This window comes from Pezoporus flaviventris, unplaced genomic scaffold, assembly GCF_033815535.1.
Source record: "Pezoporus flaviventris isolate CSIRO_AGI_PZ_B2104156 unplaced genomic scaffold, CSIRO_AGI_Pfla_v1 ptg000005l, whole genome shotgun sequence".
NCBI lineage: Eukaryota > Metazoa > Chordata > Aves > Psittaciformes > Psittacidae > Pezoporus > Pezoporus flaviventris.
This window is the reverse complement of record NW_026892553.1, coordinates 554,777-576,617: the sequence shown is the minus strand read 5'-3', so window position 1 is coordinate 576,617 and position 21,841 is coordinate 554,777. Positions and strand designations below refer to the sequence as shown.

The 21,841-nt window shown below is 55.5% G+C and overlaps 2 protein-coding genes across 2 annotated transcripts in view; one reads left to right on the top strand and one right to left on the bottom strand.

Moving 5' to 3' along the window:
• Nucleotides 1–21,841, top strand: part of TSC22D3 (TSC22 domain family member 3) — a 233,990-nt gene that overhangs the window by 104,054 nt on the left and 108,095 nt on the right. The window lies entirely within an intron of this gene.
• MID2 (midline 2) overlaps nucleotides 13,543–21,841 on the bottom strand; it is a 63,646-nt gene continuing 55,347 nt past the window's right edge. Inside the window, exons 5-10 of the mRNA XM_061445595.1 lie at nucleotides 21,294–21,442; nucleotides 20,765–20,892; nucleotides 20,045–20,188; nucleotides 17,720–17,881; nucleotides 15,228–15,435; nucleotides 13,543–14,109 (exon numbers count right to left, since the gene is read on the bottom strand). Coding sequence (XP_061301579.1) covers nucleotides 13,707–14,109; nucleotides 15,228–15,435; nucleotides 17,720–17,881; nucleotides 20,045–20,188; nucleotides 20,765–20,892; nucleotides 21,294–21,442 — 1,194 coding nt within the window. The 3' untranslated portion in view covers nucleotides 13,543–13,706. The remainder of the gene's footprint in view (nucleotides 14,110–15,227; nucleotides 15,436–17,719; nucleotides 17,882–20,044; nucleotides 20,189–20,764; nucleotides 20,893–21,293; nucleotides 21,443–21,841) is intronic.

Below are 21,841 nucleotides of genomic sequence, written 5' to 3'. Positions count from 1 at the left end.
TGACTTCCATTGTCACCTAATGTGACCTCTGGTGTGAGGCAGCCGATAAATCATTCATGGGCAGGCTCTGGATTAGTGATGTTGCTATTTACTGACCAGCCCCCATTCCCAGGACCCGGCTGGGGTTCTTGTGCTGCTCCCTGCAAGCATTCGCTGGGCCCAAGTGTGCTCCTGGCACTAGGGCAGGGAATGAATGCCTTGTGTCTGCTTAAAGCACTGTGAGGCGCTGGCACAGGGTGCCCAGAGAAGCTGTGGCTGCCCCATCCCTGGCAGTGTTCAAGGCCAGGTTGGACACAGGGGCTTGGAGCAAGCTGCTCCAGTGGAAGGGGTCCCTGCCCGTGGCAGGAGGTTGGAGCTGGAGGAGCTTTAGGGGCCCTTCCAGCCCAAACCAGGCTGGGATTCTCCTTAAAAAGCCAGCATGGCAGACTTTTAAAAACCTTGTGCTGGGTTTTTACATGGGGAAGGAGATAGTAATGTAACATATGGTGCTTCCCTGTCTGCCTCCACTTGCACAGTCCTGCTCTATATGACCACCCTCATGCTGATCTGTGTGAGACAGCCCCAGTCCCCCTCATCCCCAGCTGGATAAGGACCAAGGCAGCACTCCTCCTCCTTCCCCCTGCAATGGAGATGGAATCAAAGAATAGTTAGGGTTGGAAAGGACCTTAAGATCATCAAGTTCCAACCCCCCTGCCATGGGCAGGGACACCTCACACTAAACCATGACACCCAAGGCTCTGTCCAACCTGGCCTTGAGCACTGCCAGGGATGGAACATTCACGACTTCCCTGGGCAACCCATTCCAGCGCCTAAGCAGCCTCACAGTAAACTTCCTTATATCCAATCTAAACTTCCCGTTTAAGTTTGAACCCATTACCCCTTGTCTTATCACTACAGTCCCTAATGAAGAGTCCCTCCCCAGCATCCCTATAGCCCCCCTTCAGATACTGGAAGGCTGCTATGAGGTTTCCACGCAGCCTTCTCTCCAGGCTGTACAGCCCCAACTTTCTCAGCCTAGCTTCATAGGGGAGGTGCTCCATTCCCCTGAGCATCCTCGTGGCCCTCCTCTGGACCTGTTCCAACAGTTCCATGTCCTTTTTATGTTGAGGACACCAGAGGATGGCCCATTGCATATTCTCGATGCCTCATTCCCTTTCAGCACTCATTTTCTTGCACAGGAGCACTCCTCTTCTCACCCAGCTGCATTCCAACCACGCTGCTTCTGCTCCAGCATGTTCAGCTCAAGGTCTTTACTCCAGTAGCCTTGGTTTTACATGTTCAGAATGGCTCTGATGAGCTCTTGCTGCTGGTGCAGGAGGTACAAGGGGTGGTGACAGCAGAGCCATCATGGATATGAATCTTAATGGCAACCTGCAGACTTCAGCTGGGTGTGAGGAAGGAGGAGGGGATGGGGCTCCAGAGCACACCCTCCCTCTTACACTCCCATTAGTGCTGTGCATGCTGGAGATTAAAAAGAGACCCATCTAATTAAAGCCACCATCACTTTGGATCTCCTGAACTGTGGCTGATTAACAATATATGACACTGGGGCAACAGGAGCTGTAACTCGGGCAGGTGGTGGCTCACTGTGTGCCACGCCAGGGCTGCCGGCAGAATAGGGCTCTGAATCATGTCTGCTTCGGTTCATCTCCAATAGAGTGGAAAGGCCTAATTCCCCAAGCTCAATAAATGATGTGGCTGTCTTAAACACAGCAAGTAATTCATTGCCTCCTGTGTAACTAGTGCATCAAAGATCCTCATTCAAAGCTCTTTCTGGGGGAATGACTCTCTCATGTGTTTGGGGTGATTATGGAGTCTCTCATGTCTGAGTTACTGGGTAAAACCCAGCCCTGCTCAAGCTCGGCCATTAATTAGAGGAAATAAGCGACGCTCCGTGTCTCCTCAGTGGCTCTAATGTGAGCTGAAGCAGCCGCTTTGATTTGGTTGCTGGTGGGCAGAGGCTCGTGGCACGTCACTGCAATCGGGTCCAGCCCTGGGGCAGGACCAGAGGCTCCAGGGCTGCTCTGTCCATCCCTCTCTGTGATGAGGTCAGCTCCAAGCCTCGGCGCACCCCTTGCAGGGTGATGCTGTCAGATGAGGAAAGCTGGGGTTTGCCTGGTGTGAATGAGCCTTGGGGCCAAGCGGGGGTGGGCTGGGGATGATTCCCTGCCTCTGCCGCCCCGGACTCAGCCCAAAGAGCCCCTTGTGCCTGTGGTGACCTGGGAAACCTGTTTAATGTCAGCACTGGTTTGCAGGGCTCTGTCCTGCCTTCACCAGCACCCAGAGGAGGTGGTTGCTTTCTGAGTCAGGTCTAGGGTCCCATCACACTCTCTACAGGGTCTTACACAGTCTGCTGTGTCCCTGAAAGCCACCTGGATTGTGATACAGCACCTTGCTGCTGCTGCTGGAGAGTGAAAATGTCTCGCTCCCCATGAGGATTTATCTCCTATGGAATCAGGTTGAGAGAGCTGGGCTGGTTCAGCCTGGAGAAGAGAAAGCTCCTTAAGGGAGACCTTAGAGCCACTCCAGTGTATAAAGGGGGTACAGGAAACCTGGAGAAGGGCTTGGGACAAGGCCCTGCAGGGACAGGCCAAGGGGAATGGCTTTAACCTGCCCAAGGGGAGACTGAGATGAGCTCTGAGGCAGAAGCTCTTCCCTGTGAGGGTGCTGAGGTGCTGGCACAGGGTGCCCAGAGAAGCTGTGGCTGCCCCATCCCTGGCAGTGTTCAAGGCCAGGTTGGACACAGGGGCTTGGAGCAAGCTGCTCTAGTGGAAGGTGTCCCTGCCCGTGGCAGGGGTTGGAGCTGGAAGATTTTTAAGGTCCCTTCAACGCAAACCAGTCTGTGGTTCTGTGATTTCCACCCTTTTCTACTGGTGCCTGGAGAGACATGGGATGGACGCTGCTTCCCACGTGTGCACAGCAAACGAGGCTGAGTGCAACTCCTGTGCTCTGTTTAAGGAAGATAGATACTCCAGCTGCAGGCTAACAGCACTTGGCTTAGTGATACTCAGAGACCAAGTATTATAAATAACAGGAGATTTGCCATTGTTACTACTCCAGATTCCCCTGATGTGTTTGTTAGTCTGCAAATGAGCTGTACTTGAGTGTTTAGCAACAGCGAGCTGCAAATGTCACCAACAGAGAAATCTAAATAACTGATTTTAAAAGCCTTTAAAACTGCAGCACTCATGCTCACACACAATCCAGAGGAGCATAAATAACACACAACACACTTGTAGGCTCAATGACAGAGGCCTGCGTGGCTTAGTGCAGAGCCAGCCAGGGGAAGGGATGTTTGAAGAGGGATCCAGTGGGGAGATCCAAGCCAGGAGCTGCAGAGGGGCTGGAGCATCCCTGGCTACATGTCCTCCATAGGTGAGCACAGCAGCCCCTCACTGTCAGCCTGGATGTGATGGCTAAAGTTAGCCCTGTGCTGAGTCACAGCCTGGTGCAGCCCTCGTGGAGCAGCAGCAGAGCCAGGGCAGGAGCCGCAGCTCCTCACCCATCACCCCGCGGTGATGGTGCCTGAGGCCAAATGGAGGCTGGAGCTGATGAATGGGCAGCAGGATCCAGTGTGCTTTGAGGCGTCCGGAAACGCTGAGGCTGTTTAATTGAAAGCGACTGTACAAAGCCCAGAACTCTTATTAAACATCCTCAGTGACATTTTCTTAAATGGAAATTAAACAGGGATTAAGGTGAAGCCTCCCAACACTCTCCCTATTGTGCCCAGGAATATTTTAAGGCCCCAGTTTATGTTAAATTTGACGAAATGAGTTGATCTGGACGCGCTCTTTTCCCCTCTCTGTGTCTTGCTGCTTTGGCAAGTGGAGGGAGCTGGAAGCACTGGGATGCTCTTAAACTATGCCTCCTCCAAGCCCTGAAATGGGAGAGATGCAGAAACACTCTGGAAGGAAAGCCCAGGTAAATGGGAAAGGCCATTTTCCCTGCCCATGGTTCTTGCCCCTGCTCCCTGCCCACCCCTGGGATCCCAGCGAGCAGCATCCAGCACTGACCCAGTGCTGGTGGAGATGGAGCTGTTAGACCCCTCACACCAAGGCACAGAGGCATCCATGGAGCGAGGCAGACACAGCAGGAAAACTGGAACCAAAGCCATCATCTCTGACCACCTCCCACATCAGACCCCCCAGCAGTGTCTGAGGCTCAGAGATTCATCTGACCCATTGTTCCCCTTGGAGACAGGTTGGTTTGAGGCTGCAAAACTGCACTCACCCCACACCAACCATGCAGTGCTATGGGAAAGGAGCCTGGCAGGACGTCCTGAGTCCTTCATCCTTCTCCCAGTGGATCTGGGTGAGCCCTGCGCACGGTCTGTCAACATGCTGAGGAGGAGTTAGGAGGGAGGTCACTTGCTGTCCCCATAACAAAGAGTAACCTGTTAGAAGATGAGAATGTGGCTGGAAATAAGAGGTTAGTTCTTGTCCATCAGGGTGGGAGAGCTCCTGTGGGAGTGATGGGGTCAGAAACCTGCATCTCTTATGACAATGCTTGTTAAGTTTCTGAAGGGTTGTTCGACAGAGCCCAGAGCTGGCAGGAAAAGATGCCCTTCACCAGCAGCTCCTTCCTGCCTCAGGTCCAGGCTTGTCCATCTCCTGAGCCCTTGCACTGGTCAATCACTTACCTACCCTCTCCTGCAGCCCCCTGCTGAGAGTGCCAGGCGCTCGGTGAGCAGCCGCGGGTCCCTCATCACGCTGGCAATCAGGAAGGTAATTAGAGCACTTGCAAACGGTTTCCATGCTGATAAAACATTCCGGAGCGTGGCCTCGCTCCCCGGCAGCTGCCAGACAAGCTGTCACCAGCCCTGGTGGTTCAGTTGCACATTCCTTCACTGCCTTCGCTCCCCGGGGCAGTGCTGGGCTGGGCAGCTGCTGGGCTCGGGCGCGGTGCCCCTGCCGTCAGGAACACTTGGCAGAAAGGCTCCCATCCCATCAACCAGCTCCAAATGGTGCCAGCGCTGCCTCTCCAGCGCAGGGATGTGGTAGAGCAGCATCCCAGGTTTGCCCTGTCCCCAGCCCCTTCCCATACCTCCCTTCTTGGATCTTTGTGGTGGTGAACCGGGTGTGAGCGGGCTGTGAGGAGCAATGCTGGGGCTTGGCTGTGGCGTGGGGCTCCCGAGCCAGCCTGGCTGCGATGGGAAGAGCTCACTGGGGCTGTGAAACAGAGCAGAGCCTGCAGAGGAGCCGGCTTGCAGGAACAGGCTTTCCTCTGGGGGTCTGCTGCTGCTGCCAGGGCTGTTGTGTTTCAGTGCGGGTCCGGAGGGGTTCTGGCTCCACCGAGGGGCAGGATTGAAGGCACAAGGTTGATGTGGCTGTCTTGGAGGATGCTGCTTGAGTTTGCACAGCCGTCTTGTGCTGCCGAGCTGAAATAACGCTGTAATTCTGCCATCAACAGTGCTCCTCTGTTCTCAAGGTGCTGTGTAAATGTTGAGTGTGTTTAATTCATTATCAGATACAGCAGGATTAAGAAGCCCATTTTATAAATGAAGATGCTACTCAAGAGAAGTCATTCACATCAAGGTCACATCCTGAGCCAGCTGGGAGCAGAACTGGGGACTTTGAATGACAAGGGCAGTTTGAGTCTGGAAAAGCATGATGGAGGGGGACCAAGGCCAGGCTGGGCAGGGCTGGAACAACCTCCTCTAGTGGAAGGTGTCCCTGCCCATGGCAGGGGATTGGAGCTGGATGGTATTTAAGGTCCCTTCCAACCCAAACTGGTCTGGGAGTTCGTGGTTCTGTGAAGGTCAAAGCTCTGCCAAATACGTCTGTGGTACGTGAACCCAAGTGTCATCTGAAACACGGAACTGGCCAAAAGCTGCGATGCTTCCCCGTGACTGCTGGTCAGCACAGCACCTGAGCTCACTGCTCTGACAGGCCTGCAGGAGCTCTGCAGGTAACTGTCCCCCAGCTCAGAGCTTGCAGCTGATATGTGTCCTGTGCTCGTACTGTACCTGAGCTGGGCAGGGCAGGGTGAGCTATGCTCTGCACTGCTGGTCCCACCATCCCAGGGCTTTATCCCTTCAGATCACTGACAGCTTAGTGCCGGCCTTGTAGTTGCAGGTGATTAGTGAAGCATTGTCATTGCAAAGGTATCCCGCGGGATGATGCTGAAAGCTGCACCAGAGCACCCAGGGCAGTGGCAGGGGCTGTGCCACCTGGATCCCAGCTCAGCACTGCTGCATCCTACTGATTATAGGCAGTGAGGTGCTGCCGAGTGAGTGTAGTGAGGCCACTGCAAAGAGAACCCTGGCAATGTGAGTCGTCTGCTGGTCTTTGTGGATCAAAAAGAGCCAAATCCAAACCAGGAGCAGCAGGAAAGCAGGGACCATGCGTAGAGTGGGCGCTTGGCTCAGCGTGGTTGAGGAACCGAGGGAAGGATGGATTTATGGGGCACATTGCTGAGAAGTCAGGCAGAAGACCATGGCCAGGGACAGAGGGATTGCTGTGCTCAGGAGCTGTGCCTTGGGGGCTGCACAGACCCCCCCACTTGGGGCTTTTGGGGTGCACGCAGGAGCACCCGGGGAAGCTGGCACCCTTGTGCTCTCCCTGTGAGCTGGGCACTGCCATTCCTGGAGCTTGGGAAGGGCCAGGGTACCTGGCTGTGCTGTGTGCTCCTTGGGGAGCTGGGTACCCAGAGCTCATTCCCATCCCAGGGATCTCTGCGCTGTTCTGGCTCCGTGCTCACTTCACAAGCCTCCGTGCATCCCGCTACTGACCCAGTTCTTGCGCGTTGCCATGGAGAACTGGACTCATTTCCATTTAACAGCCTCTATGCTGCTCTTGCCTTGACCAAGGACCCGCTCTGGAGCAGGGAGGATGCTGCGAGAGCCCTGACGTAGCATTCCCAGGAGAGGGGCCGTGGCTTTGCAGGTCCCTCTGAATGTCTGGATCTGCGCTGGTGTCTGCTTGCCCTTTGGGCTGGTGCTTCTGGCTGATCCGTAACATCCTGTTTGTGCTCCAGCAAGTGATACACATCCAGCAGCTCCTTCCATTGGGTCAGCTGGTGATGCTCCCAGGCTGTGATGTCCCTGGCAGCAGCTGGGTCCTGCAGCACTGTCTGCACAGTGGTGGTAACCTGCACACACCCTCTAAAACCCAGGTAAAGGCTCTCTGCAGGTATTGTCCAACACCATGGACAACATTTGCCATGTTGATGATCAGGAACAGTCAATTCCAGGGGCTGACACTGCAGGGGAGTGTTTAAAGTCTCAATCAGAGTGCCATTAAAGAGGACTGATGTGGGGCCAGCTCAGACCACATAGCACAGACAACTCTAAACGCCCTGACCCAAGCAGACCCGGGGTTGTCATGTTCTGTCCTGTCCCTTTATTAAACTGCTGAGTGGGTTCTTCTGCCTGGTCTGAATCCACTGGTTAAAGAGATTTGCATCCATGGATGGAGGGGCTGCAGCTCCACACACCAGGCCGGGATTACCACATCCCACTGCCAGTCATTGCTGTTGGTAGCAGGAACAGATGAGGCAGCTTCTTGATGTCACTTGGTGCCTAAAAATAATGGTTTGTCCTCTTTGCCTTGCAGCTTCCCAGGGAAGGGCTGAAGCCTCTGTGAAGACTCACCCTCTGTGAAGTCAGAGGCATTTCTGAGCTCTGGCAAGGGAGTTACTTTGAGGTTCCTGTTTCATGAACTAAAAAACATGAAATGAAAACCCAAAAAGCCAAGATCCACCCCAAAATGTGCCGCTGCCCTCCCGAGGCTTTACCCTCACTCACAGGCTGATGCTTCACCCCCAGATGACGCGAGGAAGTGGTTTCCAGCTTGATTTGTGGCACCAGTGACATTGGAGCTGTGTTTAAAAGCACATTCCTGGAAAGCAGCGCCAGAGCTCATCTCATCTGCTCAGCGAAGTCTCTCTTTGTGAAGCAGCTGCCATGTCAGTAATGGTTTAAATTGACTTTCACAGGTGCCCATCAATGAGAGAGTTTCCTAGAAAGCAGAGGTTAATGGAGAATGGCACCAGATAGAGCAAGAAGAAAGAAGGAAAAGCTCCTTCCTACTCCCTGGCTCGCACCTGCTGCTTCCTAAAAACAAAGACAACCAGCAGTGACATCCCTTGGACAGGTAAATGACATCCTTTTTACAGGCAAAGAAAGCTCCCTTTGGCTTCCAGGAAATGCAAGAAGAGAGCCCTGCTCCATACCCAGCACACAGAGGGGGCTGAATGGGGCATCCCTGTGACGAGGAGCATCCCTGGAGCATCCCTGAACCATCCCTGAGGGGGCTGAATGGAACATCCCTGTGCTGGGGCTAGCTGTGCTCATCCTGGGATCCTGGCTGAAAGGTGAAGCAGGGGGAAGGAGGGTCCCATGACAGACTCTGGGCACAGCCAGAGGACACTAGAGGAGACACTGATATGTATTGTCTGGGGCTGCATCTCAATGCAGGTGACCCTTTACCAGCTCCTCTCCTTTTGCCCTGTATCCCTCCAGCCCTTCCAATTGCCCCTGCCTGGCTCCAAGCAGCCTGTGTGCCAGCCTCCCATTGCAGCCTCAGCAGGAATGAGCCTCCTGCTCCCCCATCCTGTGCCCTGACGCTCCTCATCCCCCAGGACCATGCACTGGTCCCACGTTTTATCCTGGAGATGCAGGTTCAGGGTCAGGCTGACGGAGTTGGGCTGTGAGCAGCTCGGATGAGGAGAGGCAGTCCCTCTCTGACACGTCCCATTTCCCTGATTAGCACAGTCATTACATGGACAAGAAAGCCATCTCCGGAGTGATGTGTGGAGTTTCCCTTCATTCAACGGGCAGGGTGTGACTGACAGCACCCCCAAGACTGCGCTTCCAGAAGCTGTGGTGGCTTTTCCACAGCTCCCAGCGCTGCACACACCCGGGTTCACCTCACCCTGTGCACGGCTGAGGCTCATGCAAGGGCAAGTGCCCAGTTTACTCACAGCATCACCCAGTTGCATTTGATCCCCCAGAGCCGTGATCCCCATCCGCAGCCAATCGAGTAGAATGGAAGGAGCAGTGTGTCCTGGACCACATCCATGTGCACAAGGATCCCTGGCTCTCCTCACTGCAGGGTCCCTCTGGAAGCTCTTGGCCTCCACATCGCCTTGTGCCTGAAGTCCACAAATGGGTCACGGCTTGAGGAGCTCCTTCCTCCACCACTCTGGGGTTGCTATTGCGTCTCCTGAGAAGGAAGGCTTGCGCCCAAAGCCTGAGATGGGGAGGAAGGCTTTGAAACACAGTTCTTGGACTCACTGCAGGATGAGTGCAGGGGGAAGAGGAGTTTCTCGTGGGTGGAAGTGGCCATGCAGAGTTTGCCTGAAGCCCCACAACCAAGGCCCCCAGTTCAGAGATGCCTGGGAGCCACACTGAGTATGTGGGAATGAACCCTAAAGCGCTGCAGAGGAATCCATCCTGGAGCAGGCTGCTGGCTCCTGGTGCCGTGGGCAGATGGTTACTCCGCTTCCGTGGTAGGCTCCTGGTGGCAATGGCAGGAGCTGCCGGCAGACACCGGCTGTGCTTCTCAGCCTCCTTCCTCCTCCGGGGAGAGCAGAACGGGCCCATGAACACCATCCACAATGCCCCAGAGACACCCACTCCAGGCGGACACATTAATCCTCTCCCCTGGAGCAGGAGATCCAGGCTGCCATGACCACAGGCATGGGAGCCCAGTGTGGTTGCCACAGGTGACATTTAATGACTGATGAACTACTTGCTAAAGAGCCACTAAAGCTCATCTGACACTGTCCTGGCTTCTTGTGCTCATCTGCAATAGGGACAAGGGCTGGCTGGTGCCCAACTCACCTTAGCATCAGCAGGGGTATCTTCCTTGGCGTTCCTTGTGACTAATGTCCTATGAAGAAAACCTGACGGATGAGTCAGAAGCAATGGCAGCTGGAGCTGCCCAAGTCCCAAGATGGCCTTAGAAGCCTTCTCACCACACTACCTTCTGCAGCCGCTGCTGCAGAACTGCTCTGCTCCAGTGACTGAGCAGCTCATCACAGTTGTGTTTGTCAGCAACACCAGCAGCGAAAGCCGAGCTCTGGGACAATGCAAATGCCATGGACCACTTGTTCCCATACAGAAAGCAGCTTGCTCAAGGCCAGGTTCCAAGTGTTGGTGGTTAATGTTTAACAAGAAAAAGCCCAGAGCAAAGGAATAAAGTAAGAAATATTTAATTCTATGCTGCCAGTGGGCGCCGGATGGGCTCCGCTTCATAAATACTTCAGCATTTCTGCTCGAAGATGAGCTCTGGCTTCCCTGGGTCTGTGTGTTCACTTCCCCCTTGGCCAGGCAGGTCCTATGCTCTACACTGATCCCTCACCTCCAGCAAAGGGCAGCAGGAATGGGAATGAGAGATTCACAGCCAAGGATGAGCACTGGGGCAGGGAGAAAGTGAGAATGACAGCAGGGGAGAAGTATTTGTGTGGATGGGCTTTTGGATGGGGCTTCAGCATCCCATGACCCGCCACCCCACGGGCTCTTACAGGACAAGAACTGCTGCTATTGGACAGCACCAGGCACCACATACGCCCTGCTCCTGTGGGTGCACAGCCACATGTGTGACAGGTCCCCCTGCATGAACGTGATGTGTAGCAGCATCCCTGGGAGAGCAAACCCCCCCAGACTCCTGCTGAGCCCCCCGTGGTGCCCGCTGGGCCAGTCCCGTCCATGTATCAGGTAAAAGCCTTTTTGTTTGTGGTGCTGGTTTGTTGCTGTGCCAGTGACTCCGGAACCCTGCGGCCTGGGGGCTGAATTTTGTCAAGGGTGTGGAGAACCCATCGCTGCCGTGGAGAGCATCCCAAGGACAGCGCATTGTGCACCACACCACCGCTGCCACACACACACACAGCCAGTAACATATATATATTATATTATATTTTATATATATATATGTACACATTAACAAAGATGTTGCAAAAAAAAACCAACCCAACAGAAAAGGGGAAAAACTGTAACTTAAGAACAACAGAACAACCCTCCCCCAAACCAAAGTGGAACAGGAACGGTACAGATGGCGAGGGGAGGCTGCCGGGAGCCAGGAGCTCACCACAGTCCAAGTGCACACCATAGTGTCACCAGGAGCAGAGGAGACCCCAGCAGTCCCGGGCCCCACCCCGTGTCCATGTGGGGAATGGGTTCACTCATACCCCAGGGCCACAGCACCAGAACCATGGGCGCTCATGGGCCGTGGGCAGCACCTGGGGAGCATCATCAGAGTGGGGGACCAGGGACAGGGCAACTCACTCACCCTGTGGTGACACCCACATGGGTTTTCCGGCTCCAAGACTTGGAGAGGACACTGCGGGTGAGCCCGAGCTGTGCGCTCAGGGTGCGAGCCCTGCTCTGTCCCCTGTGACCCATGTGCGAGGGCAGGGGGAACCCCACCATGATTAGTGCAATTTCATCAGGTGCAAACATCACATTAATGGCTCGTGTGCTCTGAGTTACCGGGCGGCCGAGTCCTCCAGCAACCGGCCAGTCGAAGGGTGCCGGGGCCAAGCTCGGCACCTGATTGCAAATGCTAAAATCCATCTCCAGTGCTTGGGCATTTGCTTGAGGCTGCCATGTTAAGAGCAGCCCCATATGGGATCGGCACACAGGGAATGGACTTGCACAACGGCCCCGTGTGTCTGAAAAACATCCAACTGAAAAGGGCAACTTATCTTCTTACCATGAACTCTGTGTGTGTGCTCAGCCATGGGGAGCAAGTGGTGTGACTCAGCTGCATCTGCAGGAAGCACATGGAACCGCTCCATCCATGCGGAAGGGATGTGCCTTAGAAGGCAGCCTGGGTCAGAAGGAACGTGGCAGTGCTGGGGCCAGGTCCCATCCCACAGCTCCCTCCCTGCAGCGTGTCACCAAAACCATCAGCAGTGGGTGCTGTGCTGGGAAACAGGCTCTGCACACACACTGACCTTGGACAAAGCAGCCTCCTGTCAGTCGTCAGCACCAGGCTTTGTGCCATGGGCCCCCCCCCAGCCAGGGCACTGTGGGTGCACCCACTCCTGGGCAGGGGTAACTGGCTCCGGCCATAACAACCAGCCAGTCCCAGCCCATAGTTCTCCCAAGTGCTGCCGCCCCATCTGAGCCAGGACCCCCACCTGGGGCTGTGCTCTGAGGTAGATCCCTATCTGTCGGGTCCGGGAAAAGGAAAGGAAAGGCCGGCAGAGCTTGGAGGTCTCAGACTGGCTGACCCCACGAACTGCCACTGAGGCAGCCGTATCCAGAGGAGAAAACTGGGTTTTCAAACACCACAGACCAAAGCTCAAGCACCAGCCTGGCTCTGGCTGCTCATGCTGCCTGACCTCCTCCCCTGGCATCTGCTGCTGTGCGTGCAACATGGACATCACACACCCCAAATCACGTCATGGATCCTGGCTGCAGGTACCCACACTGACTCTTTGCCCCCATGTGCCAAGCCCAGCTCCTCCTGGCTTTTAAACAAATGTGGGAATGGAAGCTTGGCCACAGGACTTGGTGCTTGTGGTTACTGGGAGCACTGCTGGCCCCCAAGGTGCTCCCAGTAACCAGGGGAGGCTAGAGCCCCTGGAACAGATTCAGTCCTTTGCCACAGAGCAAACACTCACACCACCATGGAAGAGAACAGAGCAAGAGACAAGATTTGGGGTCATAAACTGTGATTTGGGGTCACAGAGCATAGAGATGGTCTCTGGGCAGGATGTGACCATCCACTCAGCATGGGGTGATGTGTTTTTTCTGCAGGGACACCACACATGAACCTCATGGAGGTTCACGTGGAGCAGCACGTGGCAGGGACAGACGCTGCGCTGGGAAGGGGCATCTGTCAAACCTCGGTGCTGGGGGCAAGATGCTCTCAGCTTGCTTCCCAAGGTGGGTCCCTGACTCCACTCACCACCATCCAGCACATCACCAGCATCTAGCACATCACCAGCATCCAGCACATCACCACCATCCAGCACATCACCAGCATCTAGCACATCACCAGCATCCAGCACATCACCACCATCCAGCACATCACCATCCAGCACATCACCATCCAGGGCATCACCACCATCCAGTACATCACCATCCAGCACATCACCACCATCCAGCACATCACCACCCTCCAGCGCATCACCACCATCCAGCGCATCACCACCATCCAGCACATCACCATCCAGCCATCACCACCATCCAGCGCATCACCATCCAGCGCATCACCACCATCCAGCACATCGCCATCATCCAGCACGTCACTACCATGACCACACCCCCACCACACTGCTCCCCAGGCGTGAGAGGGCCGTACATTTGACCACCATGCCACAGATGCTGCCCAACTCTAGCCAAACAGAAAATCCTCCCCAGAGAGCAACACTCTGGTTCCGCCTGGCTCTTGAGACAAGCTACCAATGGGCTCCAGGGCGCAAACCCCTGCTGTTCCAACCTGGGCCTTGCAGACACACGAGCTGTCCCCCTCGACCACTGCAGCGCCTCAGAACATCACCCGACAACCCACCCCGGCCTTTCCAGCCCCCAGGAGAGGAGAAGCCATCGGGTGACAATCTTCCTGGGAAGAGGCTGCAGCACGCCGCAGGTGGAGCTCACCATGAGCAGTTTGGTTTGTTGTGGGCAGTGGTTCTTCCTCTTTCCCCTTAAAAAGAATTCATCGAGCTGCGTGTGGGAGGCACTGGCCTGTGGGAGCAGGATCTGACCACCGGCATCACCAGCACTGCCAGCGCTGTGGGCAGGGCAGGGCAGGCTAGTGACAGGCTTTCATTCCCGATACATATGGGGACTCCTGGGGCCTGCAGTTACACTCCTGCTGCTCTGGGTAATCGATGAAGTCCGGGGAGGGCAGACCCGAGAGAATCATCAGGGACTTGTTCCAGATGGTGAAGGTCGGGCACACAGGCAGGATGAAGGAGACTTCGAACGTGTGGAGGTGCAGGGAGTTGGCCGGGTCATAGAAGGAGAGCGCGTTGTTGTCGTAATCCAGGAGGACGCCGAGGCGCTTCATCTGCGGGTGCACCTCCACCAGCATCTCCTTGTTATTGTGCCTCACCACAAAGTTGTTGTTGCAGCGGGAGAAGACCCACGACGAAGAGTTCTTCCCGATCCACTCGTTCCTGGGGGCTGACTTGTATGCCACGCCTATGGCATACCTGCAGGGGAGGAGAGGGGAGACTTGGATTAGCCGTAGCCTCAAGGACAAAGTCCAGCCCTGACACTGCTGCTGCTGCCTTCCTGATGGCTGCTTTATAAGGGTTCTCCTCCTGTGGGAGCAGCACAGCAGCAGCTTTATGGGATGAAAAGGGGTGAGAGGCAGCAGTGACACATCTGGACAAGTTTGAACCCCTGCTCTGTTCTTTGTGCCACCACGGAGCAGAGCTGCCAGCTCACGGTGAGACCGGCGCCCCCCGCTGTGCCTGGTGCCCCAGGGGACAGGAGGTGGCACTGGAGCCCCGGAGAGCTGCAGGTCCTTCTCTGCCTTTGACCTGAGCATCCCTGCCATGAGCATCCCCAGGACACAGGGCTCCAGGCTCAGGGCTGATGCCATCGGCTGCACCAGCACGCTCCCTCTGCAGAGACACGGAGCTGCAAGGTATTGGAAAGCTCCTTCCTCCTCTGAAGGCCTCACGGGATCCAGTCACCAGCAAAACAATGCCTGGAACGGGTCCATTTCTAAGCAGCCGCTCCAGACACAATTATTGCTTGAGAAACAGCTCACAAACCAAGCTGCTGAAGTCAGAAACTGCTTTTTACTGAAGGCTGCACTAATGTGCATCTGGGATGCATCATGGGGCTGGGGCCTGAGGGCAGCCTGAGCTGCAGGATGCAGCAGTGAGGTGCTAGGGATGCTCTGTGCCACAGCTGGGAGTGAGCAGCAGAGCTTAGGGCTGTGGAGGCAGCCTCCCCAGGGCGACAGAGCCATGAAGCAGCATAGGGCGATGGAGAGCAAGCAGCAAGTTAGGCTGTGCCCCTCTGCCATCACTGGGCAGGGATGAGTATCCCAACGAGCAAGCTCAGGGTCAGGGAGGGCAATGGAGATACAAGCTTTACCTTGTGGCCTCACTGGATTGGAGCCGAAGGCTTCCAGCAGAGAGGAGAAACTCATCAACCTCTTGACAGCCACAGCCACCAGATTTAAGGTCCCAGCAGCCTCCCTGTCCATAAGAAGCTATGCCAAGCCCCAGGCCTTTAACCCTTATGTCTCCCACATGTCTCTGGGCAAACCTGAGGGCTCCCAGATGAAGGGAGGGAGGACAAGGTTGGTGCCTACCAGGTTGAGGATCCCACCACCACCTCCCAGTAGTGACAGCCGCTGTCAATGAAGATGTTTCCCACTGCTCCATAGCATCCTGTCCCGCTGAACCTCTCGGGCGTGTGGCTCTTCTTCAAGGAGCTCTCATCCTTCTCCATCTGCAGCCCATCATTGGAGATCTTCAACTTCTTGTGGGCCATCTTGGGGTCCAGCTTGAAAGGCTGACCTGTTAGTGGGAGGCACGCAGATTAGGATTCATGTTTGTCACTGCATTTGTCCTCTGTCAGTGATGTAAAATGTGGCAGAGATGGGAGGATGATGCCAGGCAGTGGCAGCAACCATTGGGATGCACTGTGAGCCAAACCGAGGCAGGGTGGGCAGCCTGAATTCCGGAATGGATCCATGCTCTATTAGCAGTAATGAGAGCTCCACAAGCACAGAGACAGGAGGGCAGAGCCTGAGGTCTGGAATAACAGCACCAGTCACAGCAGCAGAACCGCAGCATTGAGCACGTCTCCCCCAGCAGCTGACCCAGGCTGCTCTCACAGCGCCCAGGCTGCTATTGCGTGTCACAGGCAGCACAGCCCGAGGTTTTTGGTGCTCCTCTGCTGCCAAACAAGGTGTCAGCACCAGAGAAAGCAGCCTGGAAGTGAACACAGGTCCAGCCTCTGTTGAGGAAGACTGGGTGGGAGGTGGAGCCCGGGGCCTTCCTCCACACTTAACAGCATCCAGCTTGATGCATTCTGCAGGTCTGCAGTGCTGGCCTGAAACCCAGCTGCTGCAACTCCTCTTTGACCTTACCAGCACACAGGCAGCCAAACTGCTTCCTAACTGCCACCAACCGGTGCTGATCAAACCCTTCTGAGGATCTCAAAGGCTCCAGCAATGCCTGCAAACCATGCACTGCTATGGTCTACCCTAACCCGCACCCGCAGGTCCCCTGCCACGGCCAAGGCAAGAACCGTAGAAACCACCTTCCCTGAGCTTTATTTACTGTCAGAGCTGGTTCTGTCCTGGTATTCTGGCACTTTCATTCCCTTTTGGACACTTGCTAATAAATAAGACTGACTCAGGATCAGGCTCTGCAAAGGAAGGTTTCTCTCTGTCACTAAACCAGAACCGTTCTCCCAAGGTCTTCTGTTCAGGAACACAGATTTAGCCCCAGCACTGACAGCACTAACGCTGCAGAAATCAATGCGTCCTGACACTGACCTTCTGGTGATGAACGGATCCCTCCAAATATCCCTTCAGGAGCAGAAAGAGGGCTGTGAAATGTGATAATTGGCCCTTCTCCCTGTCGAGCTGCTGACACTTCCTGTGAGGTGACGGCAGCAGAGGAGCCTGCACTACCTCCTACCATCCACAGGGAAAGGAGGAAACCCTTTGCCATAGAACAACAAACGTGAAGGGGCAGGAGAAACAGCCCCTGGTGCTGGGGATGCAGCACGAAGCGGTGGCACCTTCAGTCAACACCACCCCAATGATGAGCAGGGAACACCCCAGAGGAGCCTTCATACACAGAGACAAACGATATATGGAATCATCATGGAATCCCAGCCTGGTTTGTGTTGGGAGGGACCTTAACGCTCATCCAGCTCCAACTCCCTGCCAGAGCAGGAACACCTTCCACTAGAGCAGGTTGCTCAAATACTCTCTCTCTACATTATACATATCCATACTGCTGAATCAAACACTCAGAAATTCTGAGGTTCCCCTAAACACTTTCCCTGGGAAGCACAGAAACCCTGCACCCGCGGCACAGGGATATGTGCTCACTGCTGCCGTGCACCTCCTTCTTGGTCATTCTGTGTGCAAAGAGAGCTCCTGGCGCACAGACTCCTGTTGTACACAGTAACTTGTGCAGTGCTTCAGGTGGGGATTGCTCAGGATTTATAAATATGCAGGAAGCTGCTGCAGATACATCCCTGCAGCAAGGGGCTGCAGAAACCTGAGGAGGCTCTTATTTAGGGTTAGGGTGATTCTTGATCAAATCTCAGTCTGATTTCCCTGCCCATATTTAACCCTCCTTGCCCACCCATAGGGAGATGTGAAGCACAGTCTTGCTGCAGCTGCAAAGCCCCATCCACCACCACACAGACACTCAGTTCTCCTTACAGCTCCCCACACACTCCTTCCCCTTTCTGTGAGGAAAGGCACGCACAAGTACACAACTGCACTGGGACCCCTGAAAGCCCCATGGTGTAAAGTGACCAGAAAGATGGTCCTTCAGTGTCCCCCAACATCCCAGCTGCTGAAGGACCTGCAGGCACTGGCAGAGCAGAGCTGATGGCAGGGAGTCCCGGGCACTTTGTGGGGTACCAGGAGACCAGGAGGCTGTCCCTGGAGGCAGGGAAGGAGCTGACACATGGAGCAAGATGGGGCATTTGACCATCGAAACCCTGGGTCTCCACTGCGCTAGCAGGGAGTGCTCAGCCATGCCCCTCTGGACCTGGGCACCACGGAGCTGCTCCCGCAGCACCCACCGAGGCGAGGTGAGCACCCACACGTACTGTTGGTCTTGAGCCGGGCAGGTTCGCTGTTCCGGCTGCCCGCCTGGTTGATGGCCTTGACGAGGAAGATGTAGCGGGTGCCGCTCTGGAGCCCGTGGACCGTGTAGTGGTTCTGCTTGATGTTGGGGACAATCATCCAGCTGTCCATGGAGTTGTAGAGACCTGGGTATAGGACATGGTGGAGAGGAAGGTTTATCCACAGGAAAGGACAGAGCGCAAACACCGTGTGCTGCCAACCAGACCTGACTGACTGCGTAACACTCAGGCTGATTTATACCTCCCAGAGAGGAAGAGGTGCTATCATCCTGCAGACAAGGACCAGCTTTAGACCCTTCATCAGAAAGGATGCAGTGGCTGAGTGACAACAGTCTGGGAATGATTTGGCCTCCCAGGAAGGTTTCTTTCCCAAACAACCAAGAAGAGCTTAGCCCTAGAGACTGAGGGCTCCCATCCTTACCAGAGCTTAAAAACAATCCTTTTTACTTCAGCTTTTGTCATCCATACAAACGTCCAACTCCCATCGAGCTCCTGGCTCCACAGACAGCGCGAAGGGGAGGCCAACTGTGTGCTCCTCCAAAAGGTATTTCCTTTCCTGGGAAGCTCCTTGTGTCCCTCCCCAGTCTCTTCATGCACGAGTTCAGCCAGGGCTCAGACGCTCTCACCACCAGACCTGACTGCTGCATCAACTGGCAACGCGCTATTCATGTTCACCTCTGAGATGTTAACTGATGTTTTCTTCACTCCTTGTACAAAGAGCCACTGAAGGCAGCTGATGGGTGTCCCTCTGGGCTGCCTTCCAGAGCTGCCCTGTCCTCCTCCCTTCCCATCTCTCCCACCTTCTCACGCCTGAAGCCAGGACCAAGAGGGAGGGACCCCTCCTGATCCCAGCCCAAAGACAGTGGCTGCTGGCCAGGCTGTGTGACCCAGCTCTGAGCATCGGACTTCCTCAAAGCAGGAACTTTCTCTGGCAGCTTCCTGAACGTTTTAGAGTGCACTTAACAGCCTTCCTGTGCTGTGACCCTGTGCCTCCAGCACTGACACCCTCTGGACCAGTGACAGCAGCCCTCAAAGTCCACAATGCAGAAGCATCATGTCAGCAATTCCTACAGTGGTTAAGTGCTTACTAAGGAAAACCAGGAATAAAAACTCCTCTCAGGAGCCATGCTGCCAGGATTCTGCACTCCTCCAAAGCACTTCAGGATGGACAAGCTGGAAGCTCTGGTTTTGTTCTCCCATTACAACATTCATATTTTTTTTGTTTTGTTTTTTTCTTTCTGGCATGAAACAAGCAGTTTCCCTGGACTTTCTCCTACAACCCAGCCCATGGATCCATTTTCCTCCAGAACACAAACCCCCTCCAGTTTCAGGAAAAAGGCAGCATTAAAAGAAATCACAGAATCACAACAGCCTGGTTTGGGTTGGGAGGGACCTTAAAGCACATCCAGTTCCAACCTCCTGCCACAGGCAGGGACCCCTCCCACTAGAGCAGCTTGCTCCAAGCCCCTGTGTGCAACCTGGCCTTGAACACTGCCAGGGATGGGGCAGCCACAGCTTCCTTGGGCGAATCATAACAAGTACGTACCTCTGACACCCCAAGGATGCACTGGGCACACAAAGAAAGACCCCACTGCTGCTGCTGCTGAGACTGGGAAACAGCCCTCAGCTTCATGGCCAAGATGTTCTTGTATCCCCGCCCCTCTGTGCAAACCCCAGGAGCCCCTTTCCCTATGAGGACATCAAACCAGCTTGTGCCTTTTTCCCAGATAAACCTTCCTGGGAACGAGCACCAAGTCAGCCTCTGCCATCAGGACAGCCTCGGAGATGCAAAGCTTGTGAGGTGAGCAACTAGAATCACAGACCCACGAGTGAGAGCCCTCACTAGCTGCAGGTCCCACTTCTGCTGAGCAGACCTGTGGTAGTGTGGAAGAATGTTGAGCTCTGCCAGATTATTTTCAGGAAAAGTTACCTGGAGATGTGCTTCAATACTGCTATGGGGTGATAAATCAGTGACCAGCCTGTGGAGCAGCCCTGCCCATAAGGTGTCAGGGGGAGAGATACGGATCTGGGAGCCAAGACGGATAGAGACCCACCACTGATCCAAGCGCTCCATGGGGCCAGAGGCTGCAGGCACTGAGCGCAGGGCAGAACAGCCCCAGCCAGGGCTCCTACATCCCTGACCCCAGCCCTGAGCAGAGTCCTCACCGGACCTTCCCTCGCAGTGTCCTCCCCCAGTTCCCAGCCTCTAAACCCGCCGATTCTCCCCGAGAACATCTCTCCTCCCCGGAGCAGCGCAGCGCGATGCCCCCCGCTGCTGCCGTCACTTACTGATGAAGTTGGCCTGCCCGGTGAAGATGGTGTACTGCAGCTCGTAGGAGCTGACGCTGAACTCATCCTCGGACATCCAGTGCACAGTGATGGTGTCGTGGGAGGCTGTGCAGAGCTCCTCCCGCACTGACGGCGGGTTCGGTGCTGCGGGAGATCACAAACAACCCGGTAAGGTCCTGCTTTCCCAATGCTCCCTGAGCTCAGACCTGAGAGCAGCCCTCAGTGCCCAAAGGGGCTACAGGAGACCTGGAGAGGTGCTTTGGACAAGGGCCTGTAGGGACAGGCCAAGGGGAATGGCTTGAACCTGCCAGAGGGGAGACTGAGATGAGCTCTTAGGCAGAAGCTCTTCCCTGTGAGGGTGCTGAGGCGCTGGCACAGGGTGCCCAGAGAAGCTGTGGCTGCCCCATCCCTGGCAGTGTTCAAGGCCAGGTTGGACACAGGGGCTTGGAGCAAGCTGCTCCAGTGGAAGGTGTCCCTGCCCGTGGCAGAGGTTGGGACTGGATGAGATTTAAGGTCTCTCCAACCCAACCCAACCCAACCTGTGCTTCACAGATATCATCATTTTTGACATGTTTCCTGAGTTCTCCCACCCTCCAGGACAGGCAGTGTGCACCAGTGACAGTGTGACACTGCCCTGGTGGCAGCGCAGCCTCAGCCAACCAGGTAAGTGCTGCCAGTGACAACAACCCGCAGCTCCTTTGCCGTGCAGTGCATGCTCACCCGTCAGGTAATCCAGCCCCTCCAGCAGCTTCTTCTCTCTGGAAAAATCCAAAGCAAAGTTTTCAAAGGCATCATTAAAATTGATATCTGGTATCAGAACTTGGGAGGAGGCGGTTGCCATGGCGACCCTGGAAGAAAAGAGGAGCCCATCAATACGCATCAGGGTGCGGGATGCTCCCGGCAGCGCTGAGGAAGGGGATTGGCGGGGATGCTGTGGGATACTGGCTCGTACCTACTACCCCTGCTCCTGCCCTAGGAGGGTGGCCTGGCCTGGGGACAGGTCCCACAGAGGTGTGTGTGGGGGGCTCCATCCCTGGGGGTCCAGCCCCAACTACCCTCCAAGCTCCCTCTGGATCAGCATTCCCACCCCTTCCCCCCTGGAATGATGTTTGCTCCCACAGGAGATGTTCAGCTTTGTGAGGACCTGCCATGCAGCCTCTGTTCTTCGAGGGCTGGGCACCAGAGACACCACAGAGCAGCATCCGCGGGCAGGTCCCTGCGAGCAAGGACAGCTCCAGCCACATCCCACCTCTCAGCCACGTTCCTGGCTGTCTGCAGGAACCGCGCGTGGTCGTTCTCCTTCAGGATGTGCTCTGCCTGGTTGATGAGGACCGTGGAGCGCTCCAGGCACTGCCGACAGTTGGCGACCTGCTGAGCCAGCTTCCGCAGCTTCATCACCTGTGAGGGGGAGCACAGCGGGGCTCAGAAAGGGGCTCAAAAGCCAGCACATGACCTGGAAAGCAGAGGAGAGACCTCATCCCAGGCCAGGGGCTGCTTAAGTAAGGCAAGAAACAGTGAAACAGTGCAGAATCGTCCCCATGCGTTCTGGGGAGGGACAGCAGCAATGCACTCCCTATGCTCAATCTTGCTTCCAGGTGGGAAAGCCTCAGGCAAAAGCCTGAATCTTGGAGCTCCCAACCGGTCCAAGAGGGTCCCCCAGGCCTCAGGGCTCCACACAAACATGTTCCTTGTCATACTTTCTGCTGCAGGTCAGTGCCACTGCAGTGGAGAGGGGTGGGGAGAGGCGGCAGAGCCCCTGCCCCTGCCTGCTCTCTGCCAGCTGCCCGGAGGGGCTGC